The sequence below is a fragment of the Podarcis raffonei genome, chromosome 10, assembly GCF_027172205.1.
Source record: "Podarcis raffonei isolate rPodRaf1 chromosome 10, rPodRaf1.pri, whole genome shotgun sequence".
Lineage (NCBI taxonomy): Eukaryota > Metazoa > Chordata > Lepidosauria > Squamata > Lacertidae > Podarcis > Podarcis raffonei.
The window spans coordinates 1,530,226-1,551,984 of NC_070611.1; the positions used below are offsets into that span (position 1 = coordinate 1,530,226).

Here is a 21,759-nt window from a genome sequence, read left to right on the forward strand (position 1 = left end):
CATACCCTGTAGGTTCTTTTTCATAAAACTCCAAGAGATATTGTCAAAAGCTTTCTCCGCATCCACAAATATCAGAACTGCTTTAGTGTTTATATTCACTTCTAGCTTTTCCAAAATGTCAATTATGTTCCTCAAATTATCAGATAGATGTCTTCCCGGTAGAAAGCCCGCTTGGTCCTTATGAATCTCCTCAATCAATACTTTTTTCAGTCTCTTAGCCAAAATATCAGCAAAAATTTTGTAATCCACATTTAATAAGGATATGGGACTGTAGTTCTTAAGTTGTGTCTTTTCAGTTTCCGTTTTCGGTATAAGTGTAATATATGCCTCTTTCCACAATTCTGGTGCTCCTTTCCCTTCCAAAATTTCATTACAGACTTCCTTCAAAGGTTGTAATAACCACTCTTTCAAAGATCTGTAATATCTGGAAGTCAGCCCATCCGGTCCTGGAGACTTGCCTAATTGCATATTTTGAATGGCACCTTCTATCTCCTGGTCAGATATTTTGCAATTCAACATTAGTTTGCTTTCTTGTGAAATTTTTTGTAATCCATTTGTTTTCAAAAAGCGTTCAATGTCCATTTCATTCTGTGGCCCTTGTGCATATAATTGTTTGAAGTATTTCTGGAAGCAATTTCTAATCTCAGTTGGATTGTGTATATCTTTCCCTTCTACTTCCAAATTTGTGATGGTATTTAGTTTTTGTCTTTTTTTCAATTGCCAAGCCAGTAGTTTCCCACATTTATTCGCTGATTCAAATGTCTTCTGTCTCATTTGTTTAATTTTCCATTCTATTTCCTGATTCATCAATTCCATATATTGTACTTGATATAATTTTTTTTCTCTCAAAATCTCCTGCGACTTTGGCTTTACTCTCAGTTTTTTCTCCCCTTCTTTTATTTTCTCCCAAAAAATTTTTTGAGAAAAAAAAATCTTTTTTCTCATTTCGACTTCTCTTTTTTATTGCGTTCTGTTGTATCAAGAACCCTCTCATCACAGCTTTACTTGCATCCCAGATTACTCTTTTTTCAACATTAGTAGTCATATTTATTTCAAAATAGTCTCTCAAAGTTTTTTGGGCCTTTTTGTATACTTCTTCATCTCTAAATAGGGTGTCATTCATCCTCCATCTAAAGGAGCCGGGTGTTGTTTGCTTCATCTCCATCTTTACAGCGTTATGGTCTGAGCAAGTTTTAGGGCAGATTTCCACTTTCTTTATCTTTGGTGCCATTCCTCTAGTAATCCAAATTTGGTCAATTCTAGTCCATGTCATCTTAGCTTCAGAGAAGAAAGTTCCCTCTCTCCCCAGGGGGTTCTTAGTTCTCCAAATGTCAATCAAGTCCATATTGTCAGTCAATTCAAAGAAAGTTTTTGGTAGTCTACCATCTTTGGTGACTACCTGTTTTTGTGCCTTGTCCATGTTTGTAGATACAACTCCATTCATATCCCCCATCAATATTATATTATAGTCCATATAGTCCAAAAGAGTCTCATGCAACTTCTTAAAAAATTCAGATTTCCCCTCGTTCGGTGCATACACCCCTACAATCAGAAATTTCTCTCCTTGAAATTGAATTTCGATTGCCAAATATCTTCCTTGTTCATCTTTAAAAATTAATTTCGGTGAAAATTTCTCCTTTGCATATATCACCACTCCTCTCTTTTTGACCTTATCAGACGAAATAAATTCTTGTCCCAATCTCTTATTAATAAGTATTTTCCTGTGTAGCCTCATTACATGTGTTTCCTGTAAACAAATCAAGTCCAATTGTTCTTTTCTTAATATATGAAAAACACCTTTTCTCTTTCGAGGGGAGTTAAGTCCATTACAATTCCAACTTAGAAGTTGCAGAGCCATGGTGAGTTACTTAGTTTTCCCTCCAACTGCACCGAGTTGTTGTTCTTCTTCTGTCGGTGGTGTGTCTTTCCCTGGGCCAAGGAGTCCAAATGATAAGTTTGCTATGTCTAAAATTCCTTTTCCTGATGCGATTGGCTCCTCACCAGATTCAACTTCCTTTTGTAGATCCTCCTCGTGGTCTTTCAAGAACTTGTCTTTATCATTCACTGTCCTTATTCTTATTTTTCTTCCTTTGTATTTGAAGGATAGACCTTGGGGGAATTCCCACCTGAAGAGTATTCTGTTTCTTCTCAATAGAACAACAAGATCTCTGTAGTAGGCCCTTACATCCAAAATATATTTGGGTATATCCTTAAAGATCTCCACGAATGAATCTTCAATTTCCAGAGTTCTTTGATAGTGCAAATTCAAGATTTTGTCTCTTTCTTCTTTTGTTCTTAAGGTAATCAAACAGTCTCTTGCTTTGTTCTTTCTTTGTCTTTTACCAAGCCTAAATGCACTCACTATCTTGAATTCTTCCTTCCCCAGGTCCTGTTGCCAAAAATCTGTAAATTCCTTTGTAAGGAAGTCTGCCAGGTTGTCTTTCTCGCTTTCAGGTACTGCTCTGATTCTTAAATTTCTCTCCTTTCCTTGTAATTCAATCATAGACAGTGTTAGGTCGTGATCCTCTAGTTTCTTATATACCGGTGGTATCTTCTCTTGAGCAGCGGTTGCAATTTCCTTAGCTTCCTCTGCTATCTTTCGAGTTGAGGCCGATTCCTCCAATAGTTTTTCAATGGACTGTGTGTTAGAATTCACCTTCTTTCCCAGTTCATTCATACTTGTAGTGTTCAAGTCAATTTTTGCTGAGGCCTCAGCTACTTGTTTATTTGTCTCTGCAACCTGTTTAGCTAAATTTTCCAAAGATGCATTAATTTTGCCGAGTGCCTGAGCCAATAAATCTTCAGATGACATAGCTTTTGGTTTTGCTTGCGAAGCAGCAGTTCCTACTGTGCCTGCTGCTCCGGATGTTGAAGCCCTTCTCTGATGTGTAATATCAGTCTTGTATTGTCTACCGGACCTGGTAGTTTTTTCCTGTGCCAGCTCGATCTTCCCTTTCTCATTTGCCATAACACTCTCATGCAAAACCCAAGGTCAGTCTCACGCCTGGTAGATTTGTTTTGAAGAGGAATTTTCCAAGCTTGGTTACTTAGTGGCTTAGTTGTTGTTGCAACATAGTCTCCTCTAGGGGGACACACTTCCAACTTCACTTTGCAACTTTTAAAACAGATATGGTCCTTATAGGTCCCCAGTACCCTTAAAAGCCACAAATTCAGTGTCCTTAAAAGTTACTTTTTAGTCAAAAGCAGTTCCAGAAACACTGTATCTTTCACAGAGTTGTATCAGGATTCTTTACCTTTAACGTGCTGGCAATTCTTCCCAATTAGGCTTTCCCTATCATAGGCAGTCCGTTCCCAGATTTCAGAGGCAGCAGATGTAACTTTACTTCCCTCCTTCCTTGCAGGTAAATACCTCTCAAATTTCTCCCCTTTGCTCCTGCAGGCAGGGGGGATTGCTTTTTTGGTGCTGGATTTTAGACCTTTAAAAAGACGTCTTTCAGAGTTACAGCTTTAGAGTCTCTTTGCTTTGATCTGCTTACAAGCCGGAAAGGTAGACTTCCTGTTTTTACCTTTCCCGTTTCGGTGCCGATTTTTTTTTTAAAGTTTTTCCTTGAATTAATTGACTTAATCCTACTCACGAGTAGTTGCTTTAGAGTCCAATTGCCAGGAAGAAATCAGCGCTCTCCGACGATGGCCATGCGGCTTCACTCCACGGAAGCGGTAGACGGCTCTCAGCTCCGCGCCGCTCACCCCCGTTCCACTCCGCAGCCTTTAAAAAGGCTCCTTCGCAGTGGGGAAGCGCAAATGGAGCCCGCTGAGCCTCCAAGTTCCCAGGCTTCACTGCCTGCAATTTCTTCGGGTCCCCACTTCGCCGGAGCGGCAAGACCCTGTCCCGTGGAGCCAATTCCCTCCGGAGCTCAGAGGGAATCCGCCATTCGTCGCTGGCACTGACCGGAAGTAGCCAAAGTTCTCAAGTTTCTCTTCTTGTCCAGCTGCATAAACTTCCTGAGTCAAGTCCTTATCAAATTCAATGAATTTATTTACTGTTAAGTCCAGAGTTGCAACATTGGTAGCCAAAACATCAATTTGGCCTTGTAACTTTCCCAAGAGAACAAAAACTCTGTCCAATTTAGCTTGTATTTTCCCTCCTTCAGCCATTCTTGTAATGTCCCAAAACCCCCTCTAGAGGGATTTTGGTTACTTAATCTTCCTTCCAGTTCAAATCCAAAAGTCAAGTTAGTTTGTATCAGTTCTTCCTTATTTTCAACAAATTATAACCAAATTGTAACAAATATAACCAGCAGAGACAACAGAAACAAAGTTCTCTTTTTCAGCTTTGACAGCTAATTTGACAGCTGTCAAACCCTTCAATACCTCTTCAACAGGCTCTCTCGCGGATCACTCCCGGGTCCGGGGGGGTGGCACTTCAGCTCCCAAAATTAGCTCTTATCCTCCAGTAAAATTACTTATACTGCCAAATCGTGAAATTAATATCTTTTATCCAACAAACAAGAAAAAATTTCTCTCGACCTTAGTTAGCTGATCCTTGCTTAAAATTATTTACAAGACGGGGAGATGGACTTCCTGTTTGCGCCTTCCCCGATCATGCCTAATTAAAAAAATAATAATTTTCTTTGTAAACCCAATTTCCGTACTACTCACGGGTTGTTGCTTTTAAAGTCCAATTGTTCACAAAAAGAAGTCAGCGCTCTCCGACCATGGCATGCGACTTCACTCCACAGGAGAAGCAGTCGACTCTCGGCACCGCGCCGCTCACCCCGTCCCCCGTTCCGAAGCCTTTAAAAAGGCTCCTTCACGGGTCGGGGGGGCGCAAATGGTGCCCGCCGAGTCACCAAGTTCACAGGCTTCACCGCCTGTGATTTCTGAGGGTCCCCGCGTCGCCGCCGCGGCAGGACCCAACTCCTGCGGAGCCGATTCCCTCCGGAGCTCGGAGGGAATCCGCCATTAGCCGATGGCGCTAACCCGGAAGTCGTTTCAGAGATCTTTCTGAAGCAGCACACTTTGTTCTTGGGTCGCTATGTAAACAATAAGAGGAAAGTGTAAGTGAATGTTCATAAAATCTGACTTCTGTATCAATTGAAGTGTATCACAAATGGTCTTTCCCGCAGCAAGAAGAGCAATTAGATACTATATTAGCTGAAGGATGGGTAAGATCACAACATAGAAAGTGACCCATTCTGAGTGATGAGGATCTTCTTGTGTGGACTGTGATAATGTATAATCCTGGCATCTAAAATGAATCAGTCTTTCTTTCTCCACTCCAGGGGAAGCAAAGTGGCTTCTACAGAGTGGAATAGTCGTTCTTCTCCCACATGGGTATGACGGTGCTGGACCGGAGCATTCTTCTTGCCGAATTGAACGTTTCTTGCAGGTAGCCAGACATGACATCTTCTACAAGCTCATTTTTCCCATGCTTTACATGCATAAGGTTCCGGGTTCAATTTTTGGCATCTCTAGGTTCATGGAGGATAAGGCTGTCAATGGCTATGATTGTTGTTTACTAAATTTGTATGCCGCCCTTCATCTGTAGATCGCAGGGCAGTTTACAACATAAAAATACAACATAAAACAAAAAATACATGATGCAAACAAGAACAAGCACAAGCCAATAACACTCCCTCTCCTCACCCATGATGGTTGTATATTACCTCCATGATCAGAGGCACCTTACTTCTTAATGTAAGCTACTAGGAAATGAGAGCAGGGAAGGGATCTTGCTAGTGGGCTGCTGCGGGAAACGGGGCCTTGGGCTGGATAGCTGTTACTGTTCATATTCTGGGAAAGGTGAGGCTGACACTTCCAGCACTGTCTTATACCACATCAGGTAATTTCCAGCTCAGCTATGTTCAGACTTGGCCAGGATGAGAGAGGTGCTTTTTACATGGCTATATTGTGAAAGATTGTTCTAGAGAATCTGTCCTGCTACGCACCAGTCAATTGTAGAGAAGTTTGCAGACACAAATTGCCATTGCAATTTATAAAACTACAACTGAGGAACTCAAACTATATCCTTGTTCTTCCTGTGTGCAGCAATTATTCTGTCTGTGGTGTTTCTTCCTGTTCTTGTAAGTTGTGTCTTTCTTTCCCCTGGTTGTTGCTATAAATAAAAAATTGTCCAGTAGCACCTTATAGACCAACTAAGTTTGTTCTGGATATAAGCTTTTGTGTGCATGGACACTTACCCCTTACCTTTCCTGCCCCGACCTGGCCACAATGATCCATGCGACAGTCATCTCCAGGCTTGACTACTGTAATTCGCTGTACGCGGGGCTGCCCTTGAAGCTGTCCCAGAAACTCCACCGGGTGCAGAATGCTGCAGCGAGGTTCCTCATGGGGTCTCTGCCATGGGAGCATATTCACCCAGTGCTTTTCCAGCTGCACTGGCTCCTGGTGGAGTACAGGGTCAGATTTAAGGTGCTGCTTTTGACCTTTAAAGCCCTTCACGGCCTCGGACCCTCGGACCTACGAGACCGTCTCTCCCGGTATGCCCCACGGAGAGCCTCAAGGTCCATAAATAGCAACACCCTAGTGGTCCTGGGCCCTAAGCAAGTTAGATTAGCTTCAACCAGAGCCAGGGCCTTTTCAACTCTGGCTCCGGCCTGGTGGAACGCCCTGCCTCATGAGACCAGGGCCCTGCAGGATCTGATTTCTTTCCGCAGCGCCTGTAAGACAGAGTTGTTCCGCCTGGCCTTTGGCTTGGAGCCAATTTGATTCCCTCCCCCTCTTTCTTTTTTCTTTTCCTTCTCCTCCTGCGATGCTTCATTTTAATATTTTAATGTTTCAATATTTTAATGTTGTTTTTAAGTTGTAATCATTCAACTTGTTTTTATTATTGCTTGTAAGCCGCCCTGAGCCTGGCCTTGGCTGGGAAGGGTGGGGTATAAATAAAAATTATTATTATTATTATTATTATTATTATTATTATTCAGATACTGGTTGTTGCTGTTATCCATCATGCCTTGGGCAAAGCTGATATCCCATTGTTGTTTCAGAAATTTCTCTATTGCTCTGTCCCTGTGCTCGTTGTTTTGCAACTTTAAAAACAGCAGCTGTACTTGTTTTTTTTAATTTGTTTTGCATTTTTTGTTCATTTGTTTCACAGATGTGTGATAGCTCAGAGGAGGGTGTGGATGGTGACCATGTCAACATGTGTGTTGTGCACCCAACAACCCCAGCACAGTATTTCCACTTACTCCGTAGACAGATGGTTCGAAACTTCCGGAAACCTTTGATTGTTGCTTCTCCAAAAACTCTGCTCAGGTTGCCTGTGCGTAGAAAGATTTCTTGCTTTGCTTGCTACTCCTAATTATTCTAAAACATCACTTGTTAGCACAGCCACATACTGTCAAGATTACAGTTTTTTCATGTAGGTCCTGTAACTTCCTTTGTAGTTCCAATAACATATGGGCGAATGGACCTCTGGACGGGGGCAGCGGTGTGGTTAATTCCCACCTGAATGTTGCCAACCTGGGTGTGGGAGCTAACCATGTTACTGGACCTACACATGTGATCCCTTTGTATGTATACAGTGGTACCTCGGGTTAAGAACTTAATTCGTTCCGGAGGCCCGTTCGTAACCTGAAACTGTTCTTAACCTGAGGTACCACTTTAGCTAATGGGGCCTCCTGCTGCCGCCGCGCGATTTCTGTTCTCATCCTCAAGCAAAGTTCTTTAACCCGAGGTACTATTTCTGGGTTAGCGGAGTCTGTAACCTGAAGCGTCTGTAGCCTGAGGTACCACTGTATTACCAAAATGCCATTGGAAAAAACCAGGGAAGTAAATCTGTGTTGCTCTTGATTCATCCTATGCTGTATTAGGCATAAGATGTTTGGAAGGGTCATTTTTTTTATTTGACTATATGTGTTTGTGTTTGTGTAATTGTGTGTGTGTGTGTGTGCGCGCACACACACACACAAACATACTTACATTATTGAACATAATCTGTTATTTAAATGACCTTTCTATGTGTTTAATATTTTACATTTCATCTAACTTCTAACCCATTCCTCAAAATTTTTATGTGAAAGATCAATCACTTCAGTGGGATATACTTGTCTTGCACTTTTGACTATTAATGGATGTTTATCAAGAATCTTAGACATCTTAATGACCAAACAGTTTTATTAGCTAGTATTTCCATACTTGTTCCTAAGTTGTCCCCAGCTAGTCATATAAATCCAGTGCTTTTTTCTGGAGGGGGGGTGCGAGGATATGAAGACCCCTCAACATTTTGTGACTCTTAAGTTTGGCCTCATTGAGGGGCAGTATTTCAATATGAGAAGGAAAAAGAGTACCCCTAAACATTTCTTTTAGAAAAAAACACACAGTATAAATCTAATGTTTCTGAAATTTGTCATGCTTAGACACTTTACAGTTGCTGAGTGAAATATCTAGCTCTTCAAATGTACTTGATATGCATACATTCAGCCCCCCCCTTCCTTTCTATAGGCTGCTGCGTCAAGCTTAGTAGAAATGGCCTCAGGAACAACGTTCAGACCAGTTATTGGTGATTCGACGGTGGATCCTAAAAAGTAACTGGAACTGCGGTCTTGTATTTAGTATTTAACATTCCAAATAGTAGCAGGCAGTAAAATAGCACGATAGCGCATGAGGAAGTGAAAAATTTAAGCATGACTGAGACTCATAGATTTAGAATGAAGATTAAGGCTGCAATCCTATACTTGCTTAGCTGGAAGTAAGCCCTGTTTAATGCTGTCAGGATCCAATGGCTTGAGTAAAACATGTTCCTCTGATTTAACTAGTTGCTTTTGATTATGTCCATAAAAGACAGGAGTGGGGTGCTGGATATTCAGCCTTTTGCTTTGTGGGTGACTGGATTACCAGCTGGAAGATTGACAGGGGCCTGCCATTGCCATATTGTGCTGGCAGTATTGTGTATATCTGACATGGTCCTATGGGATAGATTGGATTAACACATGTACTGTTACCTGGAGACAGGTAGGGATGTAGGGTGCATGTACAAGTGGCAATACACACCTGGTCCCTGTTTGCCTGTGCTGAGTCTCCTGTTCCCTTTGTGCTCAGGCCCCTGGGATGTCTTCTTCCCTGTAAAGTCATAGGTTTCGGTTGTACGTGCCTATAGTATAAAAGCAGAATCATTATCTTCATATTATTTCCTAGATTTATATCCTGCCCTTCTTCCAAGGCAGAACAAGAGCAATGTTTTAAACCTAAAAAAACCCCAAACACCTCTGTGGGGGGAGTGCCCAAAGTCACCCAGTGAGTAGTATGGATGACCAGGAGTTTGAAGCTGGGTCCATGCATAGCCCACTGGTGAGCAGCCTGTTTTATGCAGCCTTAACAATTTTTATGCTGCACTCAAGGTCTGAAACTTCCTCATTCTTCTCTTCCATCATCTCCTTATTTTTCATAATTTAAAGTGTTTCTTCCCTCTTTCTATGTAGCTTCTGAATAGCTGGATATCTAGTGAAAATAAACTGACTTTTAAAAAATGTTTTCCTTTTCCTTAAGAAAAGAAGCCCCACTCCTAGCTGTCTAAGACAAATTGGCAGGCTTCTCCCATATTCTGTGTCTGTAAATGCTTCTCTTTCCCCTGCCTGAAGTATATATTTTAAGCACCCACTCTATTATTCTGATTGCAAATTGTTTTAACTAATTTTAATACTGTATTCTTAACATGACATGTAACCTGCCCTGGGACCTTATAGTGAAGGGTGGGTGAGAAATCTAGCATCTAAAAACAATATTGTAGAACACTAAAGTAAAGTAGGAATTACTTTCACTTGCTTTTCAGAACCATAGGTGTATTGGTCTTTTTATTATTTTATATTATTTTAAATCCCATGCTTACTTATTTGAGTAAAACCTCATCAAACTCAGTGGAGCTTACCGTACTTCTAATTAGACCTGCATACGGCTGGGAATTCTAATCTGAGGTAGCCATGGTGAAAATTGGAGTAGGGCAGTCTTTATTCCTGAGTAGTTAATCCAGAACGCGTTTATCTTTGGCTCAGCCTAGTCTCTGTTCTTGTTCCACCCATGACTGACATGCAGTTCCTGAAATATTACTCCTGAGAGTTTACAGCTCTCTAAAGAAAACAGGTTGCCCATCTCTGCTTTAACCACTACACTGGCTCTCTTTTAAGTTAATCAGACATCAACATCTGGGTGTATGAATGGAATAGATGCATGGTCTTTTTAGGAATTGTGTTTCCTGAGCACTTAAATCTTCTTAATGTATTAACTCCATTGTCTTTGGATCCTTTAAATTATTCCAACCTTTCTTCCGTGCAGTGTGAGCAGAGTAATTCTCTGTTCTGGAAAACATTACTATTCTCTGTCAAAACACCGGGAGATGCTTGAAGAAAAGAAGCAAAATACAGCAATTATCAGATTAGAAGAACTGTGTCCTTTTCCGATAGAAGCTCTTCAGCAAGAGATTAAAAAATTTACTAATGCAAAAGGTTGGTGGGCTCGTGGCTCTTCAAAAGGACTTGGCCAAAACCTGTTCACTTAGCTGTTTTAGACTAATGTGCTGCAGTCCTTTGAGAACAGGGGCTCTAAAGCTTAATAATAAGAGGCTGTGGCCAACATTGACTGAACATATAGAAACCTCCCCATTTGGCCCACCAGGCTGTTTTCCCAAAGCCACACCCACTTGTGTAACGTCAGGTGTGGGGAAGGTAGAAGCTGATGCAGGGGGAGTTCAATCCTGCTCAGCTTGGTTGTGCCATCCAGTTTCCATGTGGTGTCCAAATCCTGCTTGGACAGTATGTCGCACCCCCAAACACACACACAATTGAGGACCAATTATGGCAGTTTGGCAAGACAACCCACCTGTCAATCAACTATTATCAATATGACATCAGATGATTGAGATGTGGGTGGTCCTGCCAACTTGTCGATGTTGGTCCTCAGGGGAGCTGGAGATAAAGATCTGGCCCACCAGGCCTAAAAGGGTTTTATTTATTTATTATATTTACATATAACCTTTATCTTCCCAGAAGCACAAATGGTTGCACATGGTTCTCTTCCTCCCCATTTCATCTCACAGCAGCCCTGTGAGGTAGGTTAGGCTAAGAGATGGCGACTGGCCCAAGGTCACCCAGGAAGCTTCATGGCTGAGTGGGAATTCAAACTCTGCTCTCCCAGGTCCAGCACTCTAAAACCATGATGCCACACTGGTTCCTCTCCCCTGATATATAAGCAGAGGAGAGCCTATGGATTAGCCAGAATTCATAGGACAAACCAATACCTATTGTTGCCTCTTATTTTTTACTCAGAATTTATATGGAGTCAAGAGGAGCCACAGAATATGGGGCCCTGGGCGTTTGTGTCACCAAGATTTGAGAAGCAACTGGCCTGTAAGGTAAGATTCCAGTATTCTGTGACATTGGGGTAAGTTACCCATTAGCTGAGTCTTAAATGCCTCAAATCAGTTTTTGCCATTCTTGCTACCACAATGGACTGAAGACTAAGCAGGTTTGTATTTGCTTAGACCATGGGGGCTCCCCAGGTGGTCTCCATGGCCAGCCTGAAGCAGGCAGGGTAAGGTGCTCCTTAAGGTATGGTTACCAGATGTCCCCGTTTCCCGGGGACATTCCCCGGATTTACAAATCTGTCCCCGGACAAAGTCCGTCCCTGGAATGTCCCTGGATTTCATTTAATGTCCCCGGATTTATATTTTAAGTGTTGTAGATTTATTAGTAGGGAATGAATGTTGCGTGATTGGTTCAACAGCACACAACACATCATATGGGGACTTCCGGTGAGGCAAAATGGCGGGCGCCACGGCAGCGAGCAGCTCCTGAAGCCAGCCAGAGCCAACTGTGCTACCAGGCTGGCTCTGGGCTGCTGAGACTGCCACTGCCGACGCTACTGCCAAGGGGGAACCAGGGATGCCTGGCGCGTCAACTGGGGGAACCGCTGTCCCCCTCCCCCACGACCTAAATCAAGCCGGGAGCGAGAGCGCCTGGCCACCCAGCCGACTGCCCAGCGGCGCTCCAGGGCCAGGAAAGCCCTGGAGTTGATGCAGGGAGAAGGAGGAGAGGAGAAGGAGAAGGAAGAGAGAGAAATAGGAAGGAGAAAAAAGAGGGGAGCCCCAACCTTGCTGCGCCACTGCCACTGCCACCATTGAGGGGGAGGAAAAAGTGTCTCCGGATTCTTTGAAAAATATCTGGTAACCTTACCTTAAGGTAACCTGGTCCTGAATTGTTCATGGCTTTGTATGCAAGAACTTTGAACCTGGAGTTATGCATATCAGTTTGAGTTCCATGATAGGCAGAACATAAATGTTATAATAGTAATGGATTTTTACTGATTGATAACATTGTATTCTAGCAGTACCTATAGGCAATGCTAGAACTTTTTAATGTTGCACACCACCCTGGGAGCTTTTGATATATGGCAGTATATAAGTTGAATAAACAACAACAACTTGTATTTCAGTGGAATTAAAACTGAAATCCTCTCTCTACTTTTTGGGAACAAAACCCAATGAACACAGTGAGACTTCCTTCTGAACAATTACAGGCCTGTAAAACACACCCAGTACATTTTCTTGCAAAATGTGGGAGACTTTTGATCAATTTCTGATCTTTTAAAGGAGCTTTGGTTCTAAACCACATAGGAGCATCCCACTTGCCTGTTTTACCTGTGGCCGACTTGAGGAGCTAGGTGTGCAGTTCTAAGGGGGTCTTATAATGTTGGCTTCCTGAGATGTATGCTGAAGCCAAGACAGAGCCATAGAAGAGAAAATAAAAAAGGGTGCATACCGGTTATGTAGTACAGGTTTATCTTTCACAATAATATTGTTTGCAGAATAATGGTGAAGACTGCAGTCGTGCACATAGTTTGGCTTGGACTCCTATTCCAAGTACATTTACTAAGGAGTTGTTGCTTTTGGCATCCGTCTGTCTCAAGAGACAATGGAGTGCGCTTTGTGGGTGAAAGCAAAGTGCTGGAGAATCACAGCACCCACTGTGGCTGCAGAGACTGGTAACTTGTAGCTGCTCCCTCCTGTGTTTTGGCAGCGCCGAAGTGACCACTGCAGGGCACAAGCCTGGGCAGTGCCTATGGAAATTCTGGGCTGCCCATATGACAAGACCCCCCTCTCATCCTCACTGATGAAACCCATTGAACACAGCCAGGTTAATTCTGAGTAAACATGCTAAGGATTGTGTTGCTCCATTTGAGTCAGGTAGCTGTGTGCAAGATTGCAGCCCAGTTTATTAATTTAATAACTGTTTAATTTGGACAGAGAATAAGTAGTTTGTAATGCTGCCTTTCCAACTTAATTGCAGCTCCATCTTGTAAGTAGACCTGCGTTACCAGCACCTGCAGTGGGCATTGGAATGTTACACCAAAAACAGCAGGAAGACCTTCTCACCAAAACATTTGCTTGAGACCTATGAACTGTGTTAATTCTTGAAGGTTAAAACAAGGTCTTAGTGAATGAGAATGTTACAAACCTGAATGTGATCATGAGGCATGTTGTTTACAATTGTATATTGGGTACAAGCCAGCTAAAGTTCATTTCAGTGTATACTTAAGCATGTATTTAAATCTGCACCCTTGGATGGAGCGTAAGTGCATTTATCTGTATTTGGATCTTTCCTATTGCAATTTGCTTATGTTTAGGTAAGAAATCTTTAAAAAATAAATAAATAATTTTTAAATTAAACATCTTCATGCAGCTCCTAAAATCTGAGACTCTTATGATACCCATAATGACTTCCCACTTTTGTGCATTATTTGTTTTTGTTTTTTTCTTGGTTCATGTGGGAACCAATGACACTGCAAGCAATAGCCTCCAGAAGATCAAAAGAGACTATGAGGCTCTGGGCAGGAAATTGAAGCAATTAAATGCACAAATTGTCATCTCATCTGTCCTCCCAGTTGAACGACGTGGCCCAGGGAGAGAGCGAAAAATAGTGGAAGTGAACAGCTGGCTTCGCAAATGGTGTAAACAGGAACGGTTTGGATTATTAGATCACGGACTGCAGTTTCTTGAAGATGGACTTCTGGCAAGCGATGGGCTGCACCTCACAACAGTTGGGAGGAATGCTTTTGCCAAAAATCTCAGAAACCTCATCAGGAGGGCTTTAAACTGACTAATGTGGGGGAGGGAGACAGTGCTACTGAAGGTAGGAGTCTATCAATTGATGAAGATGATCATCTAAATGTCATAGACCAAATGGAGCAAACAGCACGCAGACCTAGTGGTGGTGGTGGGGAATTCTTAAATAAGAGAAACGGGGGAATGATTAATGGACTTCAATGTCTGTACACTAATGCACAAAGCATGGGAAATAAACAAGATGAGCTTGAGCTCTTGGTACAGCAAACTAAATATGACATAATAGGAATCACTGAAACCTGGTGGGATAAGTCCCACGATTGGAATGTAATAATGGAGGGATAAAATCTATTTCAGAGAAACAGACCAGACAAGAAAGGAGGAGGAGTGGCGTTATATGTCAGGGATGTGTATACCTGTGAAGAGATCCAAGATTTAGAACCTCAAAGCCAAAGTGAGAGCATTTGGGTCAAAATTAAGGGAGAGAAGAATAACAGTGACCTCATTGTGGGAGTTTACTATAGATCCCCAAGCCAAACGGAGGACATATAATATAATATGACAGCTAAAAATGGGAATTTGTTCAAAGACAATTATGAAAAATGTTGGGCTGAAGTGAAAAAAGATTTAGAAATTTGGTCAAATTTGAAGCTTTCCTTGTTGGGTCGAATAGCAGCTATAAAGATGAATGTATTGCCTAAAATGTTGTTTTTGTTTCAAACTTTGCAAATTTTGGACAAAATGGATTGTTTCAAGAAGTGGCAGAAAGACATTTCTAAATTTGTCTGGCAGGGCAAGAAGCCTAGAATAAAATTTAAGATATTAACTGATGCAAAGGAAAGAGGTGGATTTGCCCTGCCAGACCTGAAACTTTACTATGAATCAGCAGCATTCTGCTGGTTGAAAGACTGGCTGCTTCTTGAAAACACAGACATTTTGGATCTTGAAGGTTTTAACAATGTTTTTGGGTGGCATGCATATTTGTGGTACGACAAGGTGAAAGCACACAAAGCTTTTAAAAATCATATTGTCAGGAGAGCATTGTTTAATGTTTGGACTAGATATAAAGATCTATTGGAAAATAAAACTCCAAGGTGGTTGTCACCAATGGAGGCTAAGGCTCAGAGAAAACTTAACATGGAGGCTAAATGGCCAAAATATTGGGAAATTTTGGAACTAGAAGGGGACAGATGGAAACTGCAGAGTTTTGAGAAATTGAAAGACAAAGTGCGAGATTGGCTTCATTATTACCAAATAAGGGAGGTTTATAATTTGGACAAGAAAGTTGGTTTCCAGGTGGAAAAATCTAAATTGGAAACAGAATTGCTAGAATCCAAAACTAAGACCTTGTCAAAAATGTATAACTTGCTGCTGAAATGGAATACTCAGGATGAGACGGTTAAATCTGTAATGATTAAATGGGCACAAGACGTTGGACATAATATTATGTTTGCTGACTGGGAACAGTTGTGGACCACCGGGATTAAATTTACGGCATGCAATGCCTTAAGAGAGAATATTATGAAAATGATATACAGGTGGTACATGACCCCAGTCAAGCTTGCAAAAATCTATCATTTGCCCGACAATAAATGTTGGAAATGTAAGGAAAATGAAGGTACATTCTTTCACCTTTGGTGGACGTGTCCCAGGATTAAGGCGTTCTGGGAAATGATATATAATGAATTGAAAAAGGTATTTAAATATACCTTCTTGAAGAAACCAGAGGCCTTTCTCTTGGGCATGGTCGGCCAAGTGGTGCCAAAGAACGACAGAATTTTTTTTATGTATGCTACAACAGCAGCAAGGATACTCATCGCAAAGTATTGGAAGACGCAAGATCTACCCACTCTGGAAGAATGGCAGATGAAATTGATCGATTGTATGGGACTGGCAGAATTGACGAGCAGAATCCGTGACCAGGGAGAAGAGTCGGCTGAAGAAGATTGGAAAAAATTCAAGGACTATTTACAGAAATATTGTAAAATTTAAGAAAGTTAGATGGTGTTGGATTGAAATTGAGAGGTTTCTAGCTGAAATGATATATAAGAACATAGATGGGGGAAAAAAGGGGGTTTGAAAAATAAGGTAATGTTACAAGCTGTAATGCTTTAAATGAAGGATTTGCTGAACAAATAATCTTAATTGGGATACAAGAAGGAGAAGTATGAGGAGGTCTGAGAAATTTGTTATTTAAAAGTATGGTTTACGAATTTTATGCTTTTGTTTAATGTTTCTGTTTGTTTTGTTTGTTTGTTTTGTTTTAAAAAATTGGAAAACTTAATAAATATTCTTTAAAAAAACAAACAAACGGAGGACATAGATGATGCCTTCCTGGAACAGATGGCCAAGCATACAAAAGGAAGGGAGATAGTAGTAATGGGGGACTTCAATTACCCGGATATTTGTTGGATGTCAAACTCAGCCAAGAGCATAAGGTCAAACAGATTCCTCACTGGCCTTGCAGACAACTTCATTGTCCAGAAAGTGGGAGAAGCAACAAGAGGAACAGCCATTTTAGATCTGGTCCTAACCAATGTTGATGACCTGGTTAGTGGGGTAGAAGTGGAAGGATCATTAGGCGCAAGTGATCATGCTCTTCTGAAGTTTACTATACAGCGGAAAGGAGCAGCCAAGCATACTAGGACTCAATTTCTTGACTTTAAGAAAGCCGACTTCATAAAACTTAGGGAAGTGCTGGGTGAGATCCCATGGAGAGTAATACTAAAAGGAAAGGGAGTTCATGATGGCTGGGAGTTTGTTAAGAGGGAGATAGTAAAAGCACAACTTCAGGCAATACCAATGAGGCGGAAACATGGAAGATGCCTAAAGAAGCCAGGGTGGCTATCTAAAGAACTTTTAACTGAGTTAAGATTAAAAAAGGATGTGTACAAAAAATGGAAAAGGGGGGAAACCACCAAAGAGGAATTCAAACAAATAGCCAGCACGTGTAGACACAAATTCAGAAAAGCTAAAGCACAGAATGAACTCAGGCTTGCTAGAGAGGTTAAAAGCAACAAAAAAGGCTTTTATGGGTATGTTCGTAGCAAAAGGAAGAACAAAGAAACAGTGGGGTCACTCAGAGGAGAAGATGGTGAAATGCAAACAGGGGACACAGAAAGGGCTGAACTCCTCAATGCCTTCTTTGCCTCAGTCTTCTCCGATAAGGAAAACAATGCCCGACCTGAAGAATTTGGAGCAAATGATTCAGCAGAGGAAACACGGCCCAGAATAACTAAGGAGATAGTACAAGAATACTTGGCTAGTTTAGATGTATTCAAGTCTCCAGGGCCAGATGAACTGCATCCAAGAGTATTAAAAGAACTGGCAGATGTGATCTCAGAACCACTGGCAGTCATCTTTGAGAATTCCTGGAGAACAGGCGAAGTCCCGGTAGACTGGAGGAGGGCAAATGTTGTCCCTATTTTCAAAAAGGGGAAAAGAGAGGACCCAAATAATTACCGCCCAGTCAGTCTGACATCAATACCAGGGAAGATTCTGGAGCAGATCATTAAGCAAACAGTCTGTGAGCACCTAGAAAGGAATGCTGTGATCATCAATAGTCAGCATGGATTTCTGAAAAATAAGTCATGTCAGACTAACCTGATCTCGTTTTTTGACAGAATTACAAGCCTGGTAGATGAAGGGAACGCAGTGGATGTAGCCTACCTTGATTTCAGCAAGGCATTTGACAAGGTGCCCCATGATATTCTTGTAAAGAAGCTGGTAAAATGCGGTCTTGACTATGCTACCACTCAGTGGATTTGTAACTGGCTGACTGACCGAACCCAAAGGGTGCTCATCAATGGTTCCTCTTCATCCTGGAGAAGAGTGACTAGTGGGGTGCCACAGGGATCTGTCTTGGGCCCAGTCTTATTCAACATCTTTATCAACGACTTGGATGATGGACTCAAGGGCATCCTGATCAAATTTGCAGATGACACCAAACTGGGAGGGGTGGCTAACACCCCAGAGGACAGGATCACACTTCAAAACGACCTTGACAGATTGGAGAACTGGGCCAAAACAAACAAGATGAATTTTAACAGGGAGAAATGTAAAGTATTACACTTGGGCAAAAAAAATGAGAGGCACAAATACAAGATGGATGACACCTGGCTTGAGAGCAGTACATGTGAAAAGGATCTAGGAGTCTTGGTTGACCACAAACTTGACATGAGCCAACAGTGTGACGCGGCAGCTAAAAAAGCCAATGCAATTCTGGGCTGCATCAATAGGAATATAGCATCTAGATCAAGGGAAGTAATAGTGCCACTGTATTCTGCTCTGGTCAGACCTCACCTGGAGTACTGTGTCAAGTTCTGGGCACCACAGTTCAAGAAGGACACTGACAAACTGGAACGTGTCCAGAGGAGGGCAACCAAAATGGTCAAAGGTCTGGAAATGATGCCTTATGAGGAACGGCTAAGGGAGCTGGGCATGTTTAGCCTGGAGAAGAGGAGGTTAAGGGGTGATATGATAGCCATGTTCAAATATATAAAAGGATGTCACATAGAGGAGGGAGAAAGGTTGTTTTCTGCTGCTCCAGAGAAGCGGACACGGAGCAATGGATCCAAATTGCAGGAAAGAAGATTCCACCTAAACATTAGGAAGAACTTCCTGACAGTAAGAGCTGTTCGACAGTGGAATTTGCTGCCAAGGAGTGTGGTGGAGTCTCCTTCTTTGGAGGTCTTTAAGCAGAGGCTTGACAACCATATGTCAGGAGTGCTCTGATGGTGTTTCCTGCTTGGCAGGGGGTTGGACTCGATGGCCCTTGTGGTCTCTTCCAACTCTATGATTCTATGATTCTATGATTTTATTTAGGATTTTCTTGTTTTACAGAAGTGTAATGCCTCGTATTTTTTTTCCCCATGTAACATTTTTACAAATCCGTTTCATTTGTTGAGGCATTAGGGGGAGAAGCAAAAAAAAAAAAAAGGAAAAGGAAAAAGAAAGGGGGTGGAGGGAGGGAAGATGGATGGGGGTGGGGTCAGGTGGTGGTGTTTCTATTATGCTTAATGTATGTAGAGTTTGGTGTCAGCGTTGTTTGTGTTGTTCACTTGTGTTCCTTTGGTGGTGAGAGAGTTTGGGGTTGGCCTAGGGTGTGATTGTTTGCTTGTGATTGGCTGTGGTGATCTTTGTTTTCGTGTGTGAGTGAGGTGGGTGGGTGTTTTGGATCAGGTTAGCCATATTGATTTGTATGCTGTTGGTGGATTATTGTCATTGTCTTGTTGGGCTGTGTATGTGATAAAGGGGAGCCATACCGGGGTGAAGGTGTCTTCTTCTGTTTGTCCCCGTGTCAGTTTCAGTTTATTAGTTAATTTTTCTAGTAGGGCTGTTTCCCATACTATTTGGTACCATTGGTCCATGCTTACTCCTGACAGGTCTCTCCAGTGTCTGGTTATGGTGTTTCTGGCTGCTGAAAGTAGGTGGGTTATGAGTTCTTTGTGGTGTAAATGGGCGTTGTTGTCTTGGAAGATGTTTAGTAGGGCCAATTCTGGGGTGATATCTAATACTTGTTTAGTTATTTTACATATTTCTCGTATGGCTGTTGCCCAGAATAGTTGGATTTTGGGACACTCCCACCACATGTGGAGGTATGTGCCTGTGGAGGTGCACCCTCTCCAGCATTTTGGTGAGGTTCCTGGGCATATTAGCGCTAGTTTCCTTGGTGTTAGGTACCACCTGTTGGTGAGTTTCAGTGTGAGTTCTTTTCGTTGATATGGATTTAAAGGGGGGTTTAGACCACATTCTGGTCCATTGCGTGGGGTTAATCTCATAGCCTATGTCATTCTCCCATTGTTTTTTGATTGTGTCTAGGGGTTTTTTGGGATTTTGGAGTAGTATTTTGTATATTGCGGATACCGTCCCTTTACTGTTTCCCTTTGTTGTTAGGAGGAGGTTTTCGAAGGTTGTCAGGGGCCTAGTTGCTGCTAATTTTACTGTTGGGTTGTTTAAGAGGGCATGTAGTTGGTGTTGTGTTAACCAGGGCATTTGGGTGTTTTCTAGTTTGTCTTGTATTTCTTGTGTTGACAAAGGTTTGTTATTTTTATAGAAGTCTATTAGGCAATATAAGCCTTTGGTTCGCCAGGTTTTTGTCTGGAGGTTTTGTGCTGCATGGTGGAATAATGGGTGGTACGCCAGGGGGATTAGTGGGGATGGGGTTGGGGATAGTTTGCCTATTTGTGTTTTCCATGCTTTGAGCATGGTCTGTGTGTACCTGTTGAGTGTTGTGGGAAATTTCTTTAGTTTGTTTGGGAGGAGTGGGTATGCTGTGGTGCAGGTATTTTCAATTGTGTCCCTCTCTAGGTGTACCCATTGTTTTGTCTCATCTTTGAGTATATATGGGATTATATGTCGTATTTGGTTGGCAATGTAATATGCTTCTATGTTGGGGATTCCCCATCTTCCTTCTGAGGTGGGGAGGTGCAGGCATTTGGGGCTTATTCTTGGTTTTTTATGTGAGAAGATGAAAGAGTGTAGTTTTCTCTGCTAACTGCGGAGTTGGGTTGGGGGGATCCAGATTGGGAGGGTTTGGAATAGGTAGGTTAGTTTTGGGAGTGTGATCATTTTGATCATGGCTATTTTGTCTGAGAGAGTGAAATTCATGTTATTCCATCTCTTTAGGTCTTTGTTAATTTGTCGCCACAGGGGCTTGTAGTTGTGGAGGTGCAATTTATTGAGGTTTCTGGTTATTTGTACCCCTAGGTATCTGAACTTGGTGTGGCAAAGTTTTATTTTGGTGACCTTCGTGAGTTCTTTTTGGGTGTGAGGAGGGGTGTTGAAGCACATAGCTTCTGACTTTGTAAAATTTACCTGTAGGCCCGACACCATTGCAAATGTGTTGAGTTCTCTGATTAGGGAGGTTGCTGTGCTTATGGGGTCTGGTGTTGTGACCATTAGGTCATCTGCAAAGAGCCCTAATTTATAGGTTCTGCCTTTTATTTCCACTCCCTTGATGTCTGTGGCTGCTCGGATGCAGATTGCTAAGGGTTCCAGAGCCAGGATAAATAAGAAGGGAGACAGTGGGCATCCTTGTTTCGTGCCTCTTTGGATAGCTATAGTATTAGAATCCATATTATTAGTTCTGCATCTTGCTGAGGCTTGGGAGTATATTTGTTTGAGGATTTGTAGGAAGTTGGGGCCAAATTTCATGTTAGTTAGTACTGCTAATATGTATTTCCACTCTAAGCAATCAAAGGCTTTGAGGATGTCTAAGGACATAATTGTCAATGGGAGTTTCGTTGCCTTGCTGTGTTCGATCAGGTTCAGTAGTTTCCTGATGGGGTCTGTTATATTGCGGCCAGGGACAAAGCCAGTCTGGTCTGGGGCTATTAACTTGTGTAGGAAGATTTTTAGGCGGTTGGCCAAGATTGATGTGAATATCTTGTAGTCTTGGTTTATTAATGAGATTGGGCGGTATGATTCTACTTTGAGGCTGTCTTTTAGTGGTTTTGGGATGGAGACTATTTTGGAGTGGGTCCAGGTTTTGGGGATGGGACCCCCTTTTATGATGTCGTTGAATAGGCGGGTCATGTAAGGCATCAAGGGTTCTTTGAATTTCCTATAGAATTCTGCTGTGAAGCCGTCTGGGCCTGGGGCTTTGTGTGGTTTCAGATTTTTGAGGACCGCATCTATTTCCTCTGGGGTGATAGGGCTGTCCATGAATTCCTGTTCCTCATCAGTTAGGGTAGGCATGGTCAGTCCTGCTAGAAATTTTT

General features: G+C 42.1%; 1 protein-coding gene across 5 annotated transcripts in view; it reads left to right on the forward strand.

Annotated features, from left to right (window-relative positions):
* DHTKD1 (dehydrogenase E1 and transketolase domain containing 1) overlaps positions 1-13,622 on the forward strand; it is a 30,080-nt gene extending 16,458 nt beyond the window's left edge. For 3 of the 5 annotated variants that reach the window (XM_053405114.1, XM_053405117.1, XM_053405115.1), the window contains 6 exons: positions 5,244-5,350; positions 7,082-7,246; positions 8,428-8,510; positions 10,255-10,424; positions 11,244-11,329; positions 13,263-13,622. In XM_053405114.1, the coding sequence (XP_053261089.1) occupies positions 5,244-5,350; positions 7,082-7,246; positions 8,428-8,510; positions 10,255-10,424; positions 11,244-11,329; positions 13,263-13,364 (713 nt within the window). In that variant the 3' untranslated portion in view covers positions 13,365-13,622. Of the gene's footprint in view, positions 1-5,243; positions 5,351-7,081; positions 7,247-8,427; positions 8,511-9,120; positions 9,274-10,254; positions 10,425-11,243; positions 11,330-13,262 lie in introns of those variants that run through there. The other 2 variants (XR_008332382.1, XM_053405118.1) reach the window with 2 other exon arrangements.
* The last annotated feature ends 8,137 nt before the right edge of the window (positions 13,623-21,759 follow it).